This window comes from Rhinatrema bivittatum, chromosome 15 (assembly GCF_901001135.1).
Source record: "Rhinatrema bivittatum chromosome 15, aRhiBiv1.1, whole genome shotgun sequence".
Classification (NCBI taxonomy): Eukaryota; Metazoa; Chordata; class Amphibia; order Gymnophiona; family Rhinatrematidae; genus Rhinatrema; species Rhinatrema bivittatum.
In genome coordinates this window covers 10,746,381-10,764,460 of record NC_042629.1, presented here as the reverse complement: position 1 = coordinate 10,764,460, position 18,080 = coordinate 10,746,381, and the positions used below count along the sequence as shown (strand labels likewise).

The 18,080-nt window shown below is 44.5% G+C and overlaps 2 protein-coding genes across 2 annotated transcripts in view; one reads left to right on the top strand and one right to left on the bottom strand.

The window, feature by feature from the left end:
• CHODL (chondrolectin) overlaps window positions 1-7,926 on the top strand; it is a 39,564-nt gene extending 31,638 nt beyond the window's left edge. Inside the window, exon 7 of the mRNA XM_029578903.1 lies at window positions 5,253-7,926. Within this exon, the coding sequence (XP_029434763.1) occupies window positions 5,253-5,337 (85 nt within the window). The 3' untranslated portion in view covers window positions 5,338-7,926. The remainder of the gene's footprint in view (window positions 1-5,252) is intronic.
• A 16-nt stretch (window positions 7,927-7,942) lies between these two features.
• TMPRSS15 (transmembrane serine protease 15) overlaps window positions 7,943-18,080 on the bottom strand; it is a 335,674-nt gene continuing 325,536 nt past the window's right edge. The window contains exon 27 of the mRNA XM_029579188.1: window positions 7,943-8,847. Within this exon, the coding sequence (XP_029435048.1) occupies window positions 8,692-8,847 (156 nt within the window). The 3' untranslated portion in view covers window positions 7,943-8,691. The remainder of the gene's footprint in view (window positions 8,848-18,080) is intronic.

The window sequence follows — 18,080 nt, the reverse complement described above, 5'->3', positions numbered from 1 at the left end:
CCCATCCTAGAGACTTCAATCACATTGGTACTTTTTGTACTGATTGTCGACAGAGGTCTTCCAGACATTGATGCACCAATACACCCTTCCTTTTGCAATATGTCTGCCACCACCATCATCACCTTGGTGAAGGTATGCGGAGCTGTTGCCAGCCAAAGGGAAGGACCATGAACCTCAGGAATCTTTGGTGCTCCGGCTTGATGGCTACGTGCAGATATGTCTCTGACAAGTTGAAAGATGCCAAGAACTATACCCTTGCGTACAGCCAGTATGATGGACCTCAGAGTTGGACCTCAGAGTCTACATGTGGAAACGGGGAACCTTGAGAGTTGCATTTACATTCTTTGAATCCAGTATCGGCCGAAAAGTCCCTTCCTTTTTTTTTTTCTGGAATCATTAAAAAATGGAATATAGGAAAATCGGTTCTCCCTCTTTGTAAAATTTGCCTCTGGGACATTCCACTAAAGGCCAATTAATTCCTGAATTGGACACAGGGGGAAGAGAAACAGGACTCTTAACTTAAATTGACCTCCGGCCACACTGAACGTGTTCAGTGTCTGAGCCAACTGATTTGAGCCACGCCATGCAAGTTCAGAGTCTGAGCCAACAAATTCAACAAGACATCGCTGCGAAAAAGGAAAATAATCTGAGAAGCTCTAAATCAGATGTAATTTTTCCCTCTTCTAGAGGAGAGAAAACCAATTCCCCATCTGAATCCTCCGATGTCTCATGATCCACATCCCCTTCAATATTACCAGAGATGGACTGACAAATGGGAGGCCCAAGCATGCAATCCCTACATAATAGGTTACTTTGCCTTCGCTGGGCTCCCTTGCAGAAAGAGCTGCAGGCCCTGGAAACATTCTACCCAGGAGAAGGATGATGGATCTATACCGGAGCCAACCTTTCTCTCTCAGAGAAACTTCTGCCCTTGGGAAAAAGGGAAGAGGAGGACTGACTGTTGCCTCGCCTCCCCCTCCACTCCCCTCCAGAGACACCATAGGCCAAGGGATGTCCCAACATGGGCAAAAGCTGCAGTAGTCAAATCGCTTTGAGCATCTAAACAGTGCTGACACAGAGAGAGACAGGACTGAATTGCTCTCAGAACGCAAGTCTCATAGATAGCAAGGCATTTGGACCTTTTTGTCCCCAGTGCATAGCTTTCCTGAACTTCAGCTTTAGGTGGCCTTCTGCACGCACATCAATGCCACCAGGGCATATGCATGCACCCCTCCAGGATGCGCACAAATACACGCTCAAGACTAGGTCGAGGTCATACGCACACAGGTACACATGCAACTAGGTGCTTGGCTAGGCCGCGGTCGTATGCACACAAGTTCCTGTGCAAAGACGCACTCAAGTTTAGGTCACAGTCTTATGTGTACAAGTATCCATGCAAATACACGCTCAAGTCTACGTCACAGATGTATGCGCTCAAATCAGGCCACGGCCATCGAAGCACAGGTTCTTGCACATGCAATTGCACACGGCGAGAATGCGCGCAACTGCTTATGCGAGTGGGAAAAGAACCACTGCTACGGCCTACCACATGGCTAAGCAAAGCTTGCCTGCACCTTAAGCGCGTTTAGGCCTGGATCCGTTTATCATCTGGCACCAAAAATCACCGAAGGCCTGAAGAGCTTCTCAACAACTCAGACCTCTAGAATGGCCAAGAATCCCTGGGGACTGGGGCTGAGAGCGAGCATCCCTTGCTGCCTGTTCCGCTAAGCAAGCTTTGCACATAAGCAAATTAAAACCAGTGGAAGACCTCTACCAGAACCAGAGACGACTCCTCAGTGCAAGTGCTTTTCTGAACCTCCATGGGACAGGGAACCACTGGCGATAGTTAAGGAGGCGATTACCCTGCCTCTCCTGCCAATGCTGCTAGGGAATCGAAAATGGCTGCCATTCCGTGCTGAGGGGGAAAAGTTCTGCACTAGTCCCAGTTCTAACAAAAAAGCAAACAGAATGTAGGGAATTATTAGAAAGGGAATGGTGAATAAAACAGAAAATGTCATAATGCTTCGGTATCGCTCCATGGTGAGACCGCACCTTGAATACTGTGTACAATTCTGGTCGCCGAATCTCAAAAAAGGTATAATTGCGATGGAGAAGGTACAGAGAAGGGCAACCAAAATGATAAAGGGGATGGAACAGCTTCCCTATGAGGAAAGGCTGAAGAGGTTAGGACTTTTCAGCTTGGAGAAGAGACGGCTGAGGGGGGATATGATACAGGTGTTTAAAACATGAGAGGTCTAGAACGGGTAAATGTGAATCGGTTTTTTACTCTTTCGGATAATAGAAAGACTAGGGGGCATTCCATGAAGTTAGCATGGGGCACATTTAAAACTAATCGGAGAAAGTTCTTTTTCAATCAACGCACAATTAAACTCTGGAATTTGTTGCCAGAGGATGTGGTTAGTGCAGTTAGTATAGCTGTGTTTAAAAAAGGATTGGATAAGTTCTTGGAGGAGAAGTCCATTACCTGCTATTAATTGAGTTGTCTTAGAAAATAGCCACCGCTATTACTAGCAATGGTAACATGGAATAGACTTAGTTTTTGGGCACTTGCCAGGTTCTTATGGCCTGGATTGGTCACTGTTGGAAACAGGATGCTGGGCTTGATGGACCCTTAGTCTGACCCAGTATGGCATGTTCTTATGTTGTTAAGCTTGTTTAACCTTTGGTCCAGCGCTGGGCTCCCCCGAAGTGCCTTTCCCACCAGGGTTGCACACAGAAATCAAGCCATCTGAATTTAGGTGTGACCGAGTCTGCACACGAATGGCATTGTGTGCTTTGCACCATTGCCATGTGGCCTGAGCAGCGCACTGCTATCACCACTCTGTTTCCCTGAACTTCAGAAAACCCTCGGGTGACCAGTTCCGAAGCAGCGATCAAGGCCACAAGTGACCGGAATTACGATTCTACTGCTTCCTGGTCGCTCTTGATTGGTTTTTTTTGTTTTTGTTTTAAAAGATCCACTGCTGAACTAGCCCCAGAACAGAAATTCAATACTTCCCTGCTCAGACAGGAACCGAAATGCAGAGCTGCCAGCGGAACCATTGGTGCCTCGTGGGGGGTGAGGGATCTGGACCATCAGATATACACCCCCACGGAAGCTCGGAGCAAGCTACCATCAAGGGTCACAAACCCCCCGCTCGTCTGCCTCAAACCAGGGGGGATGGCCCCACCAGGACATAACAACCCCCTGGGAGGAACTGGAGATCTCTCTTCTCTTTTTCTTCTTTTTATATACACTCCAGACTGCAGGTTGTAGCACCATCTACCATCTGCTGGAGACTGAGAAATACAAGTCAATACTGAGGGACTGCAGGTGGCACATTAGGTTATGTACATTGTCAGTTAAACTTTGTCTCCATCTGCTGGCAGGGAGGCAAAACCCAGGAGTTTGGACTGATCTGGGTACATACTGGGAATAGCAAGTTACCAATGTTGCCAGCATATCCCTGCCCTGCCAGCTGGGCCTCACAGGGCTGTCACTGCCTCAGATCTGATTCCGACTCCCATGCAAAGCATCACTCAAACTTTCAAACATTCCTGCTGCAACATTTACAAAGGTTACAATTAATAAACACATCACAGACAGAGCTGTGCCCTGTGCCCTGCCACCTTCTCATTATGAAGCTCTTTCGTTGGCCCTTATTTAGTACTCACAGACTGGTTAGGGATGATTTCACATCCTTTGAATTCAGGGGAGTGCTGTAAAAGGCCAATCTTTAGCACAAAAGCAATGAACATAATCAAGCAATTTTTTTTAAAATTTATTTATTTTATAATCAAGCAATTTTACAGTGGTATAGGGAGGGTGAACAGTGATTTTCCTGAGTACACTGCTCTGTCATAGCTGCACTCCTCAAAGTTTGTGGGGCTTTCCCTAGCATGTAAACTTTTAGTCACATTAAAAAAACTATTCCTGCGTGTAGGTCGAGGGAGTGAAAACGCTGTTATATTCCATGATCAAAGGCAGGTTCTTTTGTCCTTGCTCGGCCGGCAGGCAGCCTGTACAATCAGCAGGTGCTAAGCATTTGGGTAATGCACCTCATGGCTGCTAATATTCAAAGGGAAACCAGCGAGAAAGATTATTTGAAAGTTATGTAATGCATATGTAGGCTTGTGAGCCATGAGTCCCTGGGGTCCACAGAGTGCCACAGGCAGAGGGCTGTGCTCTGCTCCTGGAGAGCCCAAAATCTACATCTCCAATTCATAGAAAGCAAGCAGACATTATACAATTAAAAATTAGCAAAACTCCAAAATATGCATGTAAAAAATGGGAGGTTGAGAGGCATTCCCAGGCGGGAGCCAATTATGTGCACAAATTACTAGTTTAAAAGACATTTACATGCGTGCATTTGCCAACTGACGCACATAATTTTACACCTGCTAATTATCTGGCACAAGTGATATTAAACATGTTTATTGTGTAATACTGACTGGGTGGGAAATCTGGGAAAACTGGTGGACTAATTGAGAAAACTGGTACTTTCACGCACGTGTGTTTTAAAATACACCGACTTACACAAGTAAGTCCTTTGTGTGTAAAAGCTATGTGTATATTTTTAAAATAGGTGGGTAAAGTATGTACATTCAATGCATCAAACTACTCGCTTGTATGTTGTGGAGTAACCGTAACACATCTTATAATATTTATTTATTTAGAAGTTTTATATACCGACATTCATTTGCATATCACATCGGTTTACAGTTAACGGGGATAATACAAAATGATTTAGGAAGTGAAAAATAAAGTTACATGAAACAGGGATGCAAAGGAACAAGATGGGGATTTAGAGGAAGAAAAAAGGGTCCAGACGGCAGATAGGTAGCCTAATAAAAGAAATAAAATGAAGCAAGTACTATGACGTGAAATGAAACGGATAAACTATATACAAGATTCTGCACTGAAGGCTATTGTTCAAGGGAATCAGCTAAAAGTCGCATAAATAGATGTCTGATGATTTCCAAGGGGGGGGGGGGGGGGGGGGGAGTGGTTATTATGAATAGGCTCTATTAAATAGCGATTAAATACCGCATGCAGTTGGTTGAAAAGTTATCCTTCTCTGTGACCACGGTAGGTTGTTTAATTTTGTTACTGTTTTATGTTATTTTTTGTTTGGAGCTGGTTGTATGGACAGATCATAAAAGTGAATGATTACGTAAATCTCATGGCTAGAACTCTACTGTGATTTAAAATCATTGTACCAAAGCAGTCCATGCTCGTTTTTCATCTTCAGGAAAGACAGCACAAAAAACAGTCCTGCACAATCCACGCTCTGGATTTCCAAACATCCCAGGAAGGAGAACGGCATGGAGGTTTAATAGGGGCAGTCCTACTCCAGGACTGTCCTGTCAGCACCTCAAAGCACGGGCTTGGAATGGCTTCAATCTGCTCTATCAGCAAGACGAGGGCTCCCCCTGCAGGCAAGCTCAGGGCTCACACAGGTTCTTCCTGTACCGTTGCTGTGCCAAAGAACCCTAATGCTTATTTTGGCAGTGGAAAGATGCTGCAGCTCTTGGACCATAACATTTAAAACTTACATGAGAGACTGTTCCTGTGTATTGAAAATAGTTTCCAGACAGGGTTTTGTTAGTTTTTCTCCTTTGTGGTACTGTAGTACTGTACATTCTATGGAAATGATATGACCTGGTCTGTCTTTGTATAAATGTTTGATACACAGATTGCTCTGTTTATTTGCTTGCATGTTTAATCCTTGCACTTTATAGCACAAGTCAGTCTTCCTGTAATCTGGGAGCCTTAGGAAGGATTCTGGCCTTAATGTGTCACCACGGGCCCAGGGTGCCGGATCATGATCTGAGGGAGTTTGTCCTTTAATATTCTGATTAAACTGAAATTCTGTTTCAGGGTTGAGACACAAAGCATTGACACTCTTCCAGCACTTTCTGAAAGGTTTGTTTAGAAAAGAAACCAAAATGGCTACCTTGACTTTTACTGAAGAATGCAGGGTAACATCTGCTCTTCAGTTCTCAAGCTGGCTGAGCATGTGGATGTAGATCAAAGTTTTTGGGTTTTTTTGTGCTCCCTCCCCAATGGCTGTATGCAGGAATTGCATCATTCTATAGTGAATGGTATTGACGCTGTGGCACAGACTTGCTGACAACACTATATTGCTGTATGTAGTGCTACACACTAACGAGGAGAACTTTCTAGTGAAAATGCATTTGCTTGTGTAGTTTTGGTGGCTTTACCCCTTGTGGGATTCTAACACCAGTACTGCAGTAGGGTTTGTCTTGTGCTAATAAGCTGCTGAACTACTTGCTGTTTTTCCTCTTGGTTCCATTTCACCTTCACACATAGCTTTCTTTCCTAGAGAGTGGATCTGTGGCTGCTGGCAGATACCACAGCAAATGACAGCAGAAAAAGACCAAATCGGTCTATTCTATCTTTTCAACAAGATGTTTAGGGTTGTAACTGCTGCTTTGTGCAGGTTATCCCAATGCTTTATCATCATCCTCTTGCCACTAGGGATCCTGTGTATTTTTATTCCATAAACAGAAAAACCAAGAAGAGATATAGCATATAGGTTGTATAATTTTATGATAAATTTAACCAAAATTCAAAAGAATATTTTTATAACATAGCCACAGCATCAGACACCAAATGTTTAAGTTCAGTAACCCATCTCCTGCCTCACAATGGGCTACAGAGAAGAGAGGCTGAGTTAGACATAATACATTGAGAGATAATAAGACCTGAGGCAGGTGGTGGTTGCCGAAACATGGGCCTGTGTCGGGCTACAGGACATGTTTGTAGTTGAAATCATGTGTATAAATATACAGTGTTGACACTGTTTCTACAATCTTGTTCGAAGACAACTCTTATTCAGTAAAGTAAAGTTTTTCTTGAGCATATAGTAGCTGTTTTTTGCCTATCAGCAAATGATTGATGAGTTTGTGCTTACCTCTGACACCGTCTGTAGCCCATTGCGAAGCAAGAGATGGATTATTGAATTTAAACACTTCGTGTCTGATGCTGTGGCTATGTTAGCTATGTTATAGAAATAAATATTCCTCTTTTGAATTTTGGTTAAATTTATCATAAGATTATACAATTATATGCTAAACCTCTTCCCGGTTTTCCTGTTTATTGACTAATAACAGAAGAGGACGCTGCTTTCTTCTTGTTCAGTATTTTTAATCCATGCCCTTTTAAATTATTTTACAGTTTTTGGCTTCACATTCTAAGCACCAACCACAATTTTCCATGAAAAAAAATGTCCTGATTGTTTGAATCTACCTAGAGCTTCATATAATGACCTCCTTCTTGTACAGCTCCCTTTCCACTGGAAAAGTTTGTGAAAGCAAGAGATCTTCTGTATGCTGCGTTTCTAGCTGTAGGAGAGCAGATTCCCAGCAAAGTAACAGAAAGTTTCAGTGCCTTTGAAATAAAATCTTGCTATACCCTGGAGGCTGTTACTGTAGCTAGGTATTTATGCAGAAATCATGCTGGCGGACTATTTCCTGCATGCAGACTGCCAGCGGTGCCTGCTGAGAAAACGTTGTGGGGAGGGAGCTGTCTGATACCCAGTAAAACTAATTTGGCTGACACACAATGAAAGTATCATGTACCAAAGAAAGAAGAGCTATTAACTGACACGCAGAGACAGGACAGCAGGAAAACCTAGTGTAATTTTACAAAATTATATTTCCAACACCGTGATTTGTTGATTGTCAATGCACCAATCCTTTACAAATAAGGAGAAATCCCCTTACATTTGTTTGCTATAAAGCAGATAAGCACTATATTTGTAAACGCTATACTTACAGGTGGAGGACACCTCCACATCTTAATACATCAGCACTGGAGCTTTCCTGAAGACTCAACACATTTTTTCCCAGGTGCTATTTAATGGAAGCTAAATCATACGATTCTTTTGCCTTCAATAAACACTTGTTAATTAAAGAAAAAGCACTTCAGTTGCTAATTATTGCTGTGTTTTATTCCAGAGTGTGACTTTTTTATGAGAAAGGAAACAGAATAATTATTCTGCTTTATTTCGAGACCCAGTATAAGAATGGAAGTCTAAGAAATGAACGCATCATATGGTCCAGGAGTGACTGGAAGAGAACCCAGAAGTAAAAAAAAAAAAGTGCTTTGCTAAATCCTTCAGCAAGATTCAGAAGGAAGATAAGTGAGAAGATGATCCACCAGTGGTTAGGGGGCGGAAGGAAGCAGAGCAAGCTTGCATTGTGGGAGTCGCAGAGGAAACGAGAAGAGGGAGCCAAAGGAGAGAAGCGAGGGACCAGGGTGACTGAGGGGAGAATATAAAAACTTGCATAAACTGGACCGTCAATGTCACCACAGCATGGATGAGGAGGGGAAACTCTAGAAAACAGCAGACTGATCATGTAGTAGTAACTGTAAAGGAGCATATACAGCAAAATATACAGGACCAACATCTGCTGGCAACAAGAGAGAAGCTTGCTCCAGATTGCACTAATACAGGCAACAGTTCAAGTTCTTGCTCTACAGTGACCAAAGGTGTTTTCCTATTTGTTTTGTATTTCAAATAGATTGTTAACATGAAAGCAAGGTTTTCTGAGGGAAGAACTTTCTTGTAGATGGTTGGTCCAACATCACATTAGAAATGGGAACTTAGCATTTCTCCCCTTCATGCCTTTGTGATTCTGTCTTCACCCGTAGTCACAGTGGTGTTAACGGAGGAAGGGTTGTATCCAATCCACAAACTGTGTAACACGCACGTACACCCCTGGCCGATGGGGCAGTGCACACCGGTAGCCAAATGAGGTGACTCCTGCGAGGAACCAGCGCTCATTCATTCTGCACATCAGGGGCCCACCAGAATCTCCCTGAAAGATTAAAAATCAGAAAAAGGTTAGGGAAAATAATATTTCTACTTTTTTATAAAAGTAAAGAAAATAATTCTAAGAACATGAGATGGGCCATCCTGTCTTGACGGTGGCCACTGGGAAGTACCGGGCGTGTCCTCATGGGGAGATCCTTTTCCTGTTGCTAACTCCCAGAACTCTGAGGTGGGGATCTCAAAGCTGACTAATAATTATTAATGGGCCTGTCCTTTAGCAATGTCCTAAACTTTTTTAAACCCAGATTCCTTGTCCTATGCTCCACCAGTCCAGAAACATGTGGGTATCTTCCCTCCTGGAGGCAGAGTTGAAAGTTCTTTTGATAACATCACCTATGCATGTGGAATCTCCATAGCCAGTGAGCTCTACCTCCAGCTACTGGCCTGATAGTTGTGGCACAAGCTCACCAGATATTTTAATTTATTTTAGTTTTAGGAGAAGATTTGGCTATATTTGCCTTTATACTGAGTATCTATGCTTAAGCTGTGGCCAGTCTCTTGCAATGACGTGTGCCATCCATTTTGAACCAGTTCACTTTTTCACTTTGGGTGAAAGCCATTCGAGCTTGTGAACATAAGAACATAAGAAATTGCCGTGCTGGGTCAGACCAAGGGTCCATCAAGCCCAGCATCCTGTTTCCAACAGAATCTGGCAAGTACCCAAACACCAAGAAGATTCCATTCTTTGCAGGCACTCTTTTTGAAGAATGAGTCATATTTAATTTTCAATACTCCCTTGTTTAACATCTTAATACTGGTAAAGGTAGGATTTTTGTACTGCAAATAGCTCCGGGAATTCCCGGTGACCTCAGCTTCACGGCATTAACAACTGTGCTACTCCCCATAGTGATAAAATTGTTAGCAGTTTTTTGCTATTTGCTCCCTCTGATGGAGTCTGAGTCCTCCTCCAAAGAGTCTCACACTGTGAAGGGAGTTTCTAGATAATCAGGAGCTGTTAAAAGAAAGCAGCTAGGAAGAAATCATTTGAGAGCGATGGTTCAGCAGTTGCTAAGTATGCGGCTCCCATCTTAAAGTTGCTGCGTGAGTCAGCTGCTCCACGCAGGGGAAGTTTCACTTCGCTGCAGTGCCTTCTGAAGTTTATTCCAGAGGATGTTTTTCAGCTGAGGACAGCAGGTGATAGTGAGGCTCCCTCAAGAGAAGAGTATTTCCCTGAATTTTATTTTAACTTCTTGCACCAGGCTTTCCAGGCATTGCAAACCAAGGGGGACTTAGATGGTTGTTCAGCCAAGGCTTTTGTTGCACAGGCTGGCTCCATAAAGCAGAAAATAGAAAATCCTGGTTCGTCAGGCTCAGCCTAACTGTTTTCCTCCATTATTACTAGCAGAGGAGGATTAAGCTGAGTTCTTTACTTGTAACAGGTGTTCTCCGAAGACAACAGGATGTTAGTCCTCACACATGGGTGACATCATCAGATTCAGCCTCCACATGGAAAACTTATGTCAAAGTTTCTAGAACGTTGACTTGGCACACTGAGCATGCCCAGCATATTCTATACCGCACATCCACAAGGGGTCTCTCTCCAGTCTTATAACATAGAGTTATACATATAAAAGACAAAAATAGGAGAAACTCAACTCTGTGGTGTGGCAGGCGGGTTTTGTGAGGACTAACATCCTGCTGTCCTCGGAGAACACCTGTTACAAGTAAGCAACTCTGCTTTCTCTGAGGACAAGCAGGACTGTAGTCCTCACACATGGGTGAATCCCTAGCTACAGGCTCCTCCCCAACATAAAAGGCGACCGACACCCATCCAGGTGCCAATAGGCACAACAATAATGGTACTGTTGGTAACAAGAGGGGGAGACAACCTGAATCCAAACAATGGGCCCTAGGCAGGAGAGAGTTGGGCTCTACACCTCAAATAGATTCTGAAATACAGATTGGCCAAACCTACTGCAGCGTCGGCTATTGCTATCCAAGCAATAGTGAGATGTGAATCAGTAGAAAGAACTCCACACTGCAGCTTTGCAAATCTTCATGGGAACTGCTCGCAAGTGGGCCACTGACACTGCTATGGCTCTGACAGAATAAGCCTCGACTTCACCCCCCAAGATGCAGTCCCACCTGGGCATAACAGAAGGAGATGCAATCTGCCAGCCAAATGGATAGTGTCTGTTTGGCAACGGCAACGTCCAACCTATTCCTATCAAAAGAAATAAAAAAGTTGGGTGGACTATCTTATAAACTTCTATCCGCTCCAGATAGAAGGCTAAGACTTGCTTGCAGTCCAAACTGCAGTGCTCGTTCACCTTGATGTGAATGAGGCCTGGGAAAGAATATTGGTAGGATGATGGACTGGTTAAGAAGGAAGTCCGTCACCACCTTAGGCAAGAACTTAGGGTGTGTAAGCAAGACCACTTTGATAAAACTATGTGTAAGGTGGATAAGTCACCAAGGCCTGAGTATAAGGTGGATAAGTCACCAGGCCTGGAGCTCACTGACCCTGTGTGCTGAGGTGACCACCACCAATAATATGATCTTCCAGGTCAGTACTTCAGGTCACAGGTGCGCAGCAGCTCAAAAGGGGCTTTCATCAGCTTGGCTAACACCACGTTGGTCCCAAGACAAAGCTGGAGGCTTTAGGGGAAGCTTCAACTGAAGCACGCCCTGCATGAATCATACAACTATAGGCTGTACAGAGAAGGGCATACTATCTACAACATGGTATGCGCCAATTGCACTGAGATGAACTCTAACAGAGTTGGTATATAAGCCACATTCTGATAGGTGTAGAAGGTAATCAAGCAGTTTTTGTCTGGGGCAGGAGAACTGATCTAGAACCTTCTGCTCATATCACATGGAAACCCTCCTCCACTTTAGTCCATAGGATTTTCTAGTGGAAGAGGCTTTCTGGCCACCAGGCCCCGAGACACATCCTCTGAGAGATCAAGTGGTTACAGAATTAGCCTCTCAACATCCAGGCTCTAAGCGACAGGGCCTGGAGATTGGGATGTTGCAACCTGCCTCAGTCCTGTATGATGAGATCTGGGGAAGTTCCCAGTCTGATCAGTCTCCGGATGAAAAATTCCCATAGGAGTGGAAACCAAACCTGTCTTGGTCAATAAGGGGCTATGAAGATAAGAACATAAGAAATTACCATACTGGGTCAGACCAAGGGTCCATCAAGCCCAGCATCCTGTTTCTAATAGAGGCCAATCCAGGCTACAGATATCTGGCAAGTACCCAAACACTAAGTAGATCCCATGCTGCTGATGTCAGTAATAGCAGTGGCTATTCCCTAAGTCAACTTGATTAATAGCAGGTAATGGACTTCTCCTCCAAGAACTTATCCAATCCTTTTTTAACCCAGCTACATTAACTGCACTAAACACATCCTCTGGCAGCAAATTCCATAGCTTAATTGTATGTTGAGTGAAAAAGAATTTTCTCTGATTAGTTTTAAATGTGCTACTTGCTAACTTCATGGAGTGTCCCCTAGTCCTTCTATTATCTGAAAGAGTAAATAACTAATTCACATTTACCCGTTCTAGACCTCTCATGATTTTAAAGACCTCTGGCATATCCCCCCTCAGTCGTATTTCTCCAAACTGAACAGCCCTAAACTCTTTAGCCTTTCCTCATAGGGGAGCTGTTCCATCCCCTTTATCATTTTGGTCACCTTTCTCTCTACCTTCTCCACTACAACTGTATCTTTTTTGAGATGTGGTGACTAGAATTGTACACAGTACTCAAGGTGTAGTCTCACCATGGAGCAATACAGAAGCATTATGACAGCTTCCATTTTATTTACCATTCCCTTCCTAATAATTCCTAACATTCTGTTTGCTTTTTTGACTGCTGCAGCACACTGAGCTGATTATTTCAATGTATTATCCACTATGACGCCTAGGTCGATTTCCTGGGTGGTAGCTCCTAATATGGAACCTAACATTGTGTAACTACAGCATGGGTTATTTTTCCCTATATGCATCACCTTGCACTTGTCCACATTAAATTTCATCTGCCATTTGGATGCCCAATCTTCTAGTCTTGCAAGGTCCTCCTGCAATTTATCACAATCCGCTTGTGATTTAACTACTCTGAATAATTAGATATCATCTGCAAATTTGATTACCTCACTCGTCATATTCCTTTCTAGATCATTTATAAATATATTGAAAATCACTGGTCCAAGTACAGATCTCTGAGGTACTCCACTGTAGGGATGTGCAGAGCAAAATTTTATGTTCATATTTTTTATGTCCGAAAGGGGGTCCCACTTGCGGCCAATATGGACATAAAAAAAATCCAATGAGTTGGGTATATGTACATATGTGCAAAAAAAAAAATTAAACCCCCTCACCCTCCTTAATCCCCCCCCCAGACTTACCACAACTCCCTGGTGATCGAGCGAGGAGTGAGGACGTCATTTCTGCAATCCTTGGCGAGAAGCATGTGACGTCGGTGGCACGTCGAGTGACGCGGCGTCACGTGATTCCCGGCTCGTTCGCGCCTGACGGCTCGTTCGGCCCAAAAAGAACTTTTGGCCAGCTTGGGGGGGCCTCCTGACCCCCTCAAGCTGGCCAAAAGTTCTTTTTGGGCCGAACGAGCCGTCCGGCGCGAACTTGCCGGGAATCACGGGACGTCGGCGTCACGTGATTCCCGGCTTGTTCGCGCCGAACGAGCCGTCCGGCGCGAACTTGCCGGGAATCACGTGACGTCGCGTCTGAGTGACGCGGCGCCACGTGATTCCCGGCTCGTTCGCGCCGGACGGCTCGTTCGGCCCAAAAAGAACTTTTGGCCAGCTTGAGGGGGTCAGGAGGCCCCCCCAAGCTGGCCAAAAATTCTTTTTGGGCCGAACGAGCCGTCCGGCGCGAACGAGCCGGGAATCACGTGACGCCGGCGTCACTCGACGTGCCGCCGACGTCACATGCTTCTCGCCAAGGATTGCAGAAATGGCGTCCTCACTCCTCGCTCCATCACCAGGGAGTTGTGGTAAGTCGGGGGAGGGGGATTAAGGAGTGTGAGGGGGTTTATATTTTTATTTTGGCTCAACAATCGCGATTTCCCACATATCGAACATATCTATGTTCGATATGTGGGAAATCCGATCGTTTATGTCGAATCAATTTTTTAAGTAAAAAAAAAATATGAGTTGCGTTTTACTAATGCGGTCAATCCGAATGCACACCCCTACTCCACTGTTTACCCTTTTCCACTGAGAAAACTGACCATTTAATCCTACTCTCTGTATCCTATTTTTTAACAAGTTTGTAATCCATGAAAAGGACATTGCCTTCTATCCCATGACACTTTAATTTTCTTAGAAGCTTCTCATGAGGGACTTTGTCAAATGCCTTCTGAAAATCTAAACATGCTATATCTAATGGTTCACCTTTATCCAAATGTTTAACCCCCTAGGCCCCTTGTCCTCATGAAGCTTCAAAAGAGTCTTTGCCACTAAGGGAATTGGAAGATACGGTACAGAAGACCTTTGCCCCAATGACAGCAAGGGCGTCCAAGGCTGGTTTGCTATCTGACCTGTACAGGGAGCAGAACTGAGGAACCTTCATGTTGTAAGGGGATGTGAACAGATCTATGTTCAGGCTCTCCCCCAGAGGCAGAATATCCGATTCGCCATCCCCTGGTCCGGGAACCACTCGTAGGGTCTGAAGGCAATACTCAGTCTGTCCACTGCCACGTTCTCCATCCCGGCCAGGTACATGACCCTGAGCACTATCCTGTGGGACAGGGCCCATGGCCAGATATGGACCGCTTCCTGACACAGGAGGTACGATCCCATACCTCCCTGCTTGTTGACATACCACATCGCCACCTGGCTTTTGGTTTGGATCAGGACAACTTTGTTGGACAGCCGATCTCTGAAAGCCAATAGCACATACCTTATCGCCAGAATCTCCAGGAAGTTGACGACAACAGCTTTCCTGAGTAAACCAGAGACCCTGGTGTTGAGCCCATCTACATGAGCTCCCAAGCCTAGGGTGGATGCATCCGTGGTTAGGAAAATTTGGGTACGAGGACTTTGAAAAGAGATCCCCCGTTCCACATTTGAAAGTATCCACCACAGGACAATAAGTCCCAGAGGGATGGTGTGAATCAGATAGAATCCTGGAGGTTCTGCGTGGCCTGGCTCCATTGCAACCTCAGGGTCCATTGGGCCTTGCGCATGTGCAATCGTGCAAAGGGAGTCACATGAATGGTTGTGGCTATATGGCCCAACAGCCTCAACATGTACCAAGCTGACTCCTGCTGGCTCTACTGAATGCTGCGATGGTCATCAAAGTGACAGATCTTTGATGAGGCAGGAAGGCATTGGCCTGAGCCGTGTCCAGCAGGGCTCCTATGAAGTCCAATTATTTCTTCATGGAGAGGGTGGTGGATGCCTGGAATGCCTTTCCAGAGGAAGTGGTGAAGTCTAAAACTGTGAAGGACTTCAAAGGGGCGTGGGAAAAACACTGTGGATCCATCAAGTCTAGAGGACGTGAATAAAGAGGAGGCAGCAAAACACTGCACAGAGCGGCAGTAGCCACAGAGGCATTCACGGAGCGGGATGCCAGTGGTTGGTGTTCCACCTTCACGGAGCAGAAGAATGGAGGGCTGCCATCTCCCCCAAAAAAAACAACAAAAAAAACCAGGGGTGGGTAAGAGTATGGGGCAGGGGTGTGGCCTGCTTGTTAAGCGGTTGCTACCCCTAATTGAGCTGGATGTTCACTTGGTTGCAGATCCGGCGCTGCTCTCTACATTGGTGGTGGGGTGGAGGGGAATTAGGGCTGGAGGGTACTGGAAGCTAATAGTAACAGGTGGGAGAGAGAAAAAGGAAAAAAAATGGATAAAGTGCATAGCTTGCTGGGCAGACTGGATGGGCCATTTGGTCTTCTTCTGCCGTCATTTCTATGTTTCTATGTTTCAATTGAGGTAATGGGCTGAGATGGGACTTTGGATAGTTGATGACGAATCTGAGCGACTCTAACACCCGGCTGATCAAGCGCATGGATCTGACAGCCCCTGCCTGAAATGTGCTCTTGACCAGCCAATCATCCAGATAAGGCTAAACATGCACCCCAGCCTGCGGAGGTGTGCCACCACCTCGGCCAGGCATTTTGTGAAGACTCATGGGGCTGACGCTGGCCCGAACAGCAACACCCGGTACTGGAAGTGCTGTTTTCTCACCACAAATCAGAGATACTTTCTGTAACTGGGGAAGATCTTGATGTGAGTGAAACACGGCCTTTAGATTGACGGAGCATAGCCAGTTCCCTTTTTGCAAAAGGGGGATCAAGGTGCCCAGGGAAACCATCTTGAACTTTTCTTTTTTCAGAAATTTGTTCAAGGTCTTTAGGTCTAGGATGGGATGGAGTTCCCCTGTTTTCTTTGGAATCAGGAAGTACCTGGAGTAAAATCTCTACCCTGGTGGGACAGGCTCAACTGCTCTGGCCGCTAAGATGGAGGGGAACTCCATTAGCAGTAGAACATAAGAACATGCCATACTGGGTCAGACCAAGGTTCCATCAAGCCCAGCATCCTGTTTCCAACAGTGGCCAATCCAGGTCATAAGAACCTGGCAAGTACCCAAAAACTAAGTCTATTTCCTGTTACCGTTTGCTAGTAATAGCAGTGGCTATTTTCTAAGTCAACTTAATTAATAGCAGGTAATGGACTTCTCCTCCAAGAACTTATCCAATCCTTTTTTAAACACAGCTATACTAACTGAACTAACCACGTCATCTGGCAACAAATTCCAGAGTTTAATTGTGCGTTGAGTGAAGAGGAACTTTCTCCGATTAGTTTTAAATGTGCCACATGCTAACTTCATGGAGTGCCCCCTAGTCTTTCTATTATCTGAAAGACTAAATAACTGATTCACATCTACCCGTTCTAGACCTCTCATGATTTTAAACACCTCTATCATATCCCCCCCTCAGCCGTCTCTTCTCCAAGCTGAAAAGTCCTAACCTCTTTAGTCTTTCCTCATAGGGGAGCTGTTCCATTCCCCTTATCATTTTAGTCGCCCTTCTCTGTACCTTCTCCATCACAATTATATCTTTTTTGAGATGTGGAGACCAGAATTGTACACAGTATTCAAGGTGGGGTCTCACCATGGAGCGATACAGAGGCATTATGACATTTTTCGTTTATTCACCATTCCCTTCCTAATAATTCCTAACATTCTGTTTGCTTTTTTGACTGCCGCAGCACACTGAACCGATGATTTCAATGTGTTATCCACTATGACGCCTAGATCTCTTTCTTGGGAGTTGGCACCTAATATGGAACCTAACATTGTGTAACTATAGCATGGGTTATTTTTCCCTATATGCATCACCTTGCACTTATCCACATTAAATTTCATCTACCATTTTGATGCCCAGTTTTCCAGTCTCACAAGGTCTTCCTGCAATTTATCACAATCTGCTTGTGATTTAACTTCTCTGAACAATTTTGTATCATCTGCAAATTTGATTACCTCACTCGTATTTCTTTCCAGATAATTTATAAATATATTGAAAAGTAAGGGTCCCAATACAGATCCCTGAGGCACTCCACTGCCCACTCCCTTCCACTGAAAATTGTCCATTTAATCCTTTTCTCTGTTTCCTGTCTTTTAGCCAGTTTGTAATCCACGAAAGGACAACGCCACCTATACTTTTCCTAGAAGCCACTCATGAGGAACTTTATCAAACGCCTTCTGAAAATCCAAGTACACTACATCTACCGGTTCACCTTTATCCACATGTTTATTAACTCCTTCAAAAAAGAGAAGCAGATTTGTGAGGCAAGACTTGCCTTGAGTAAAGCCATTCTGACTTTGTTCCATTAAACCATGTCTTTCTATATGTTCTGTGATTTTGATGCTTAGAACACTTTCCACTATTTTTCCTGGCACTGAAGTCAGGCTAACCGGTCTGTAGTTCCCGGATCACCCCTGGAGCCCTTTTTAAATATTGGGGTTACCTTAGCTATCCTCCAGTCTTCAGGCTCAATGGATGATTTTAATGATAGGTGACAAATTTTTACTAATAGGTCTGAAATTTCATTTTTTAGTTCATTCAGAACCCTGGGGTGTATTCCATCCGGTCCAGGTGATTTACTACTCTTCAGTTTGTCAAACAGGCCTACCACATCTTCTAGGTTCACTGTGATTTGGTTCAGTCCATCTGAATCATTGCCCATGAAAACCTTCTCTGGAACAGGTATCTCCCCAACATACTCTTTAGTAAACACCGAAGCAAAGAAATC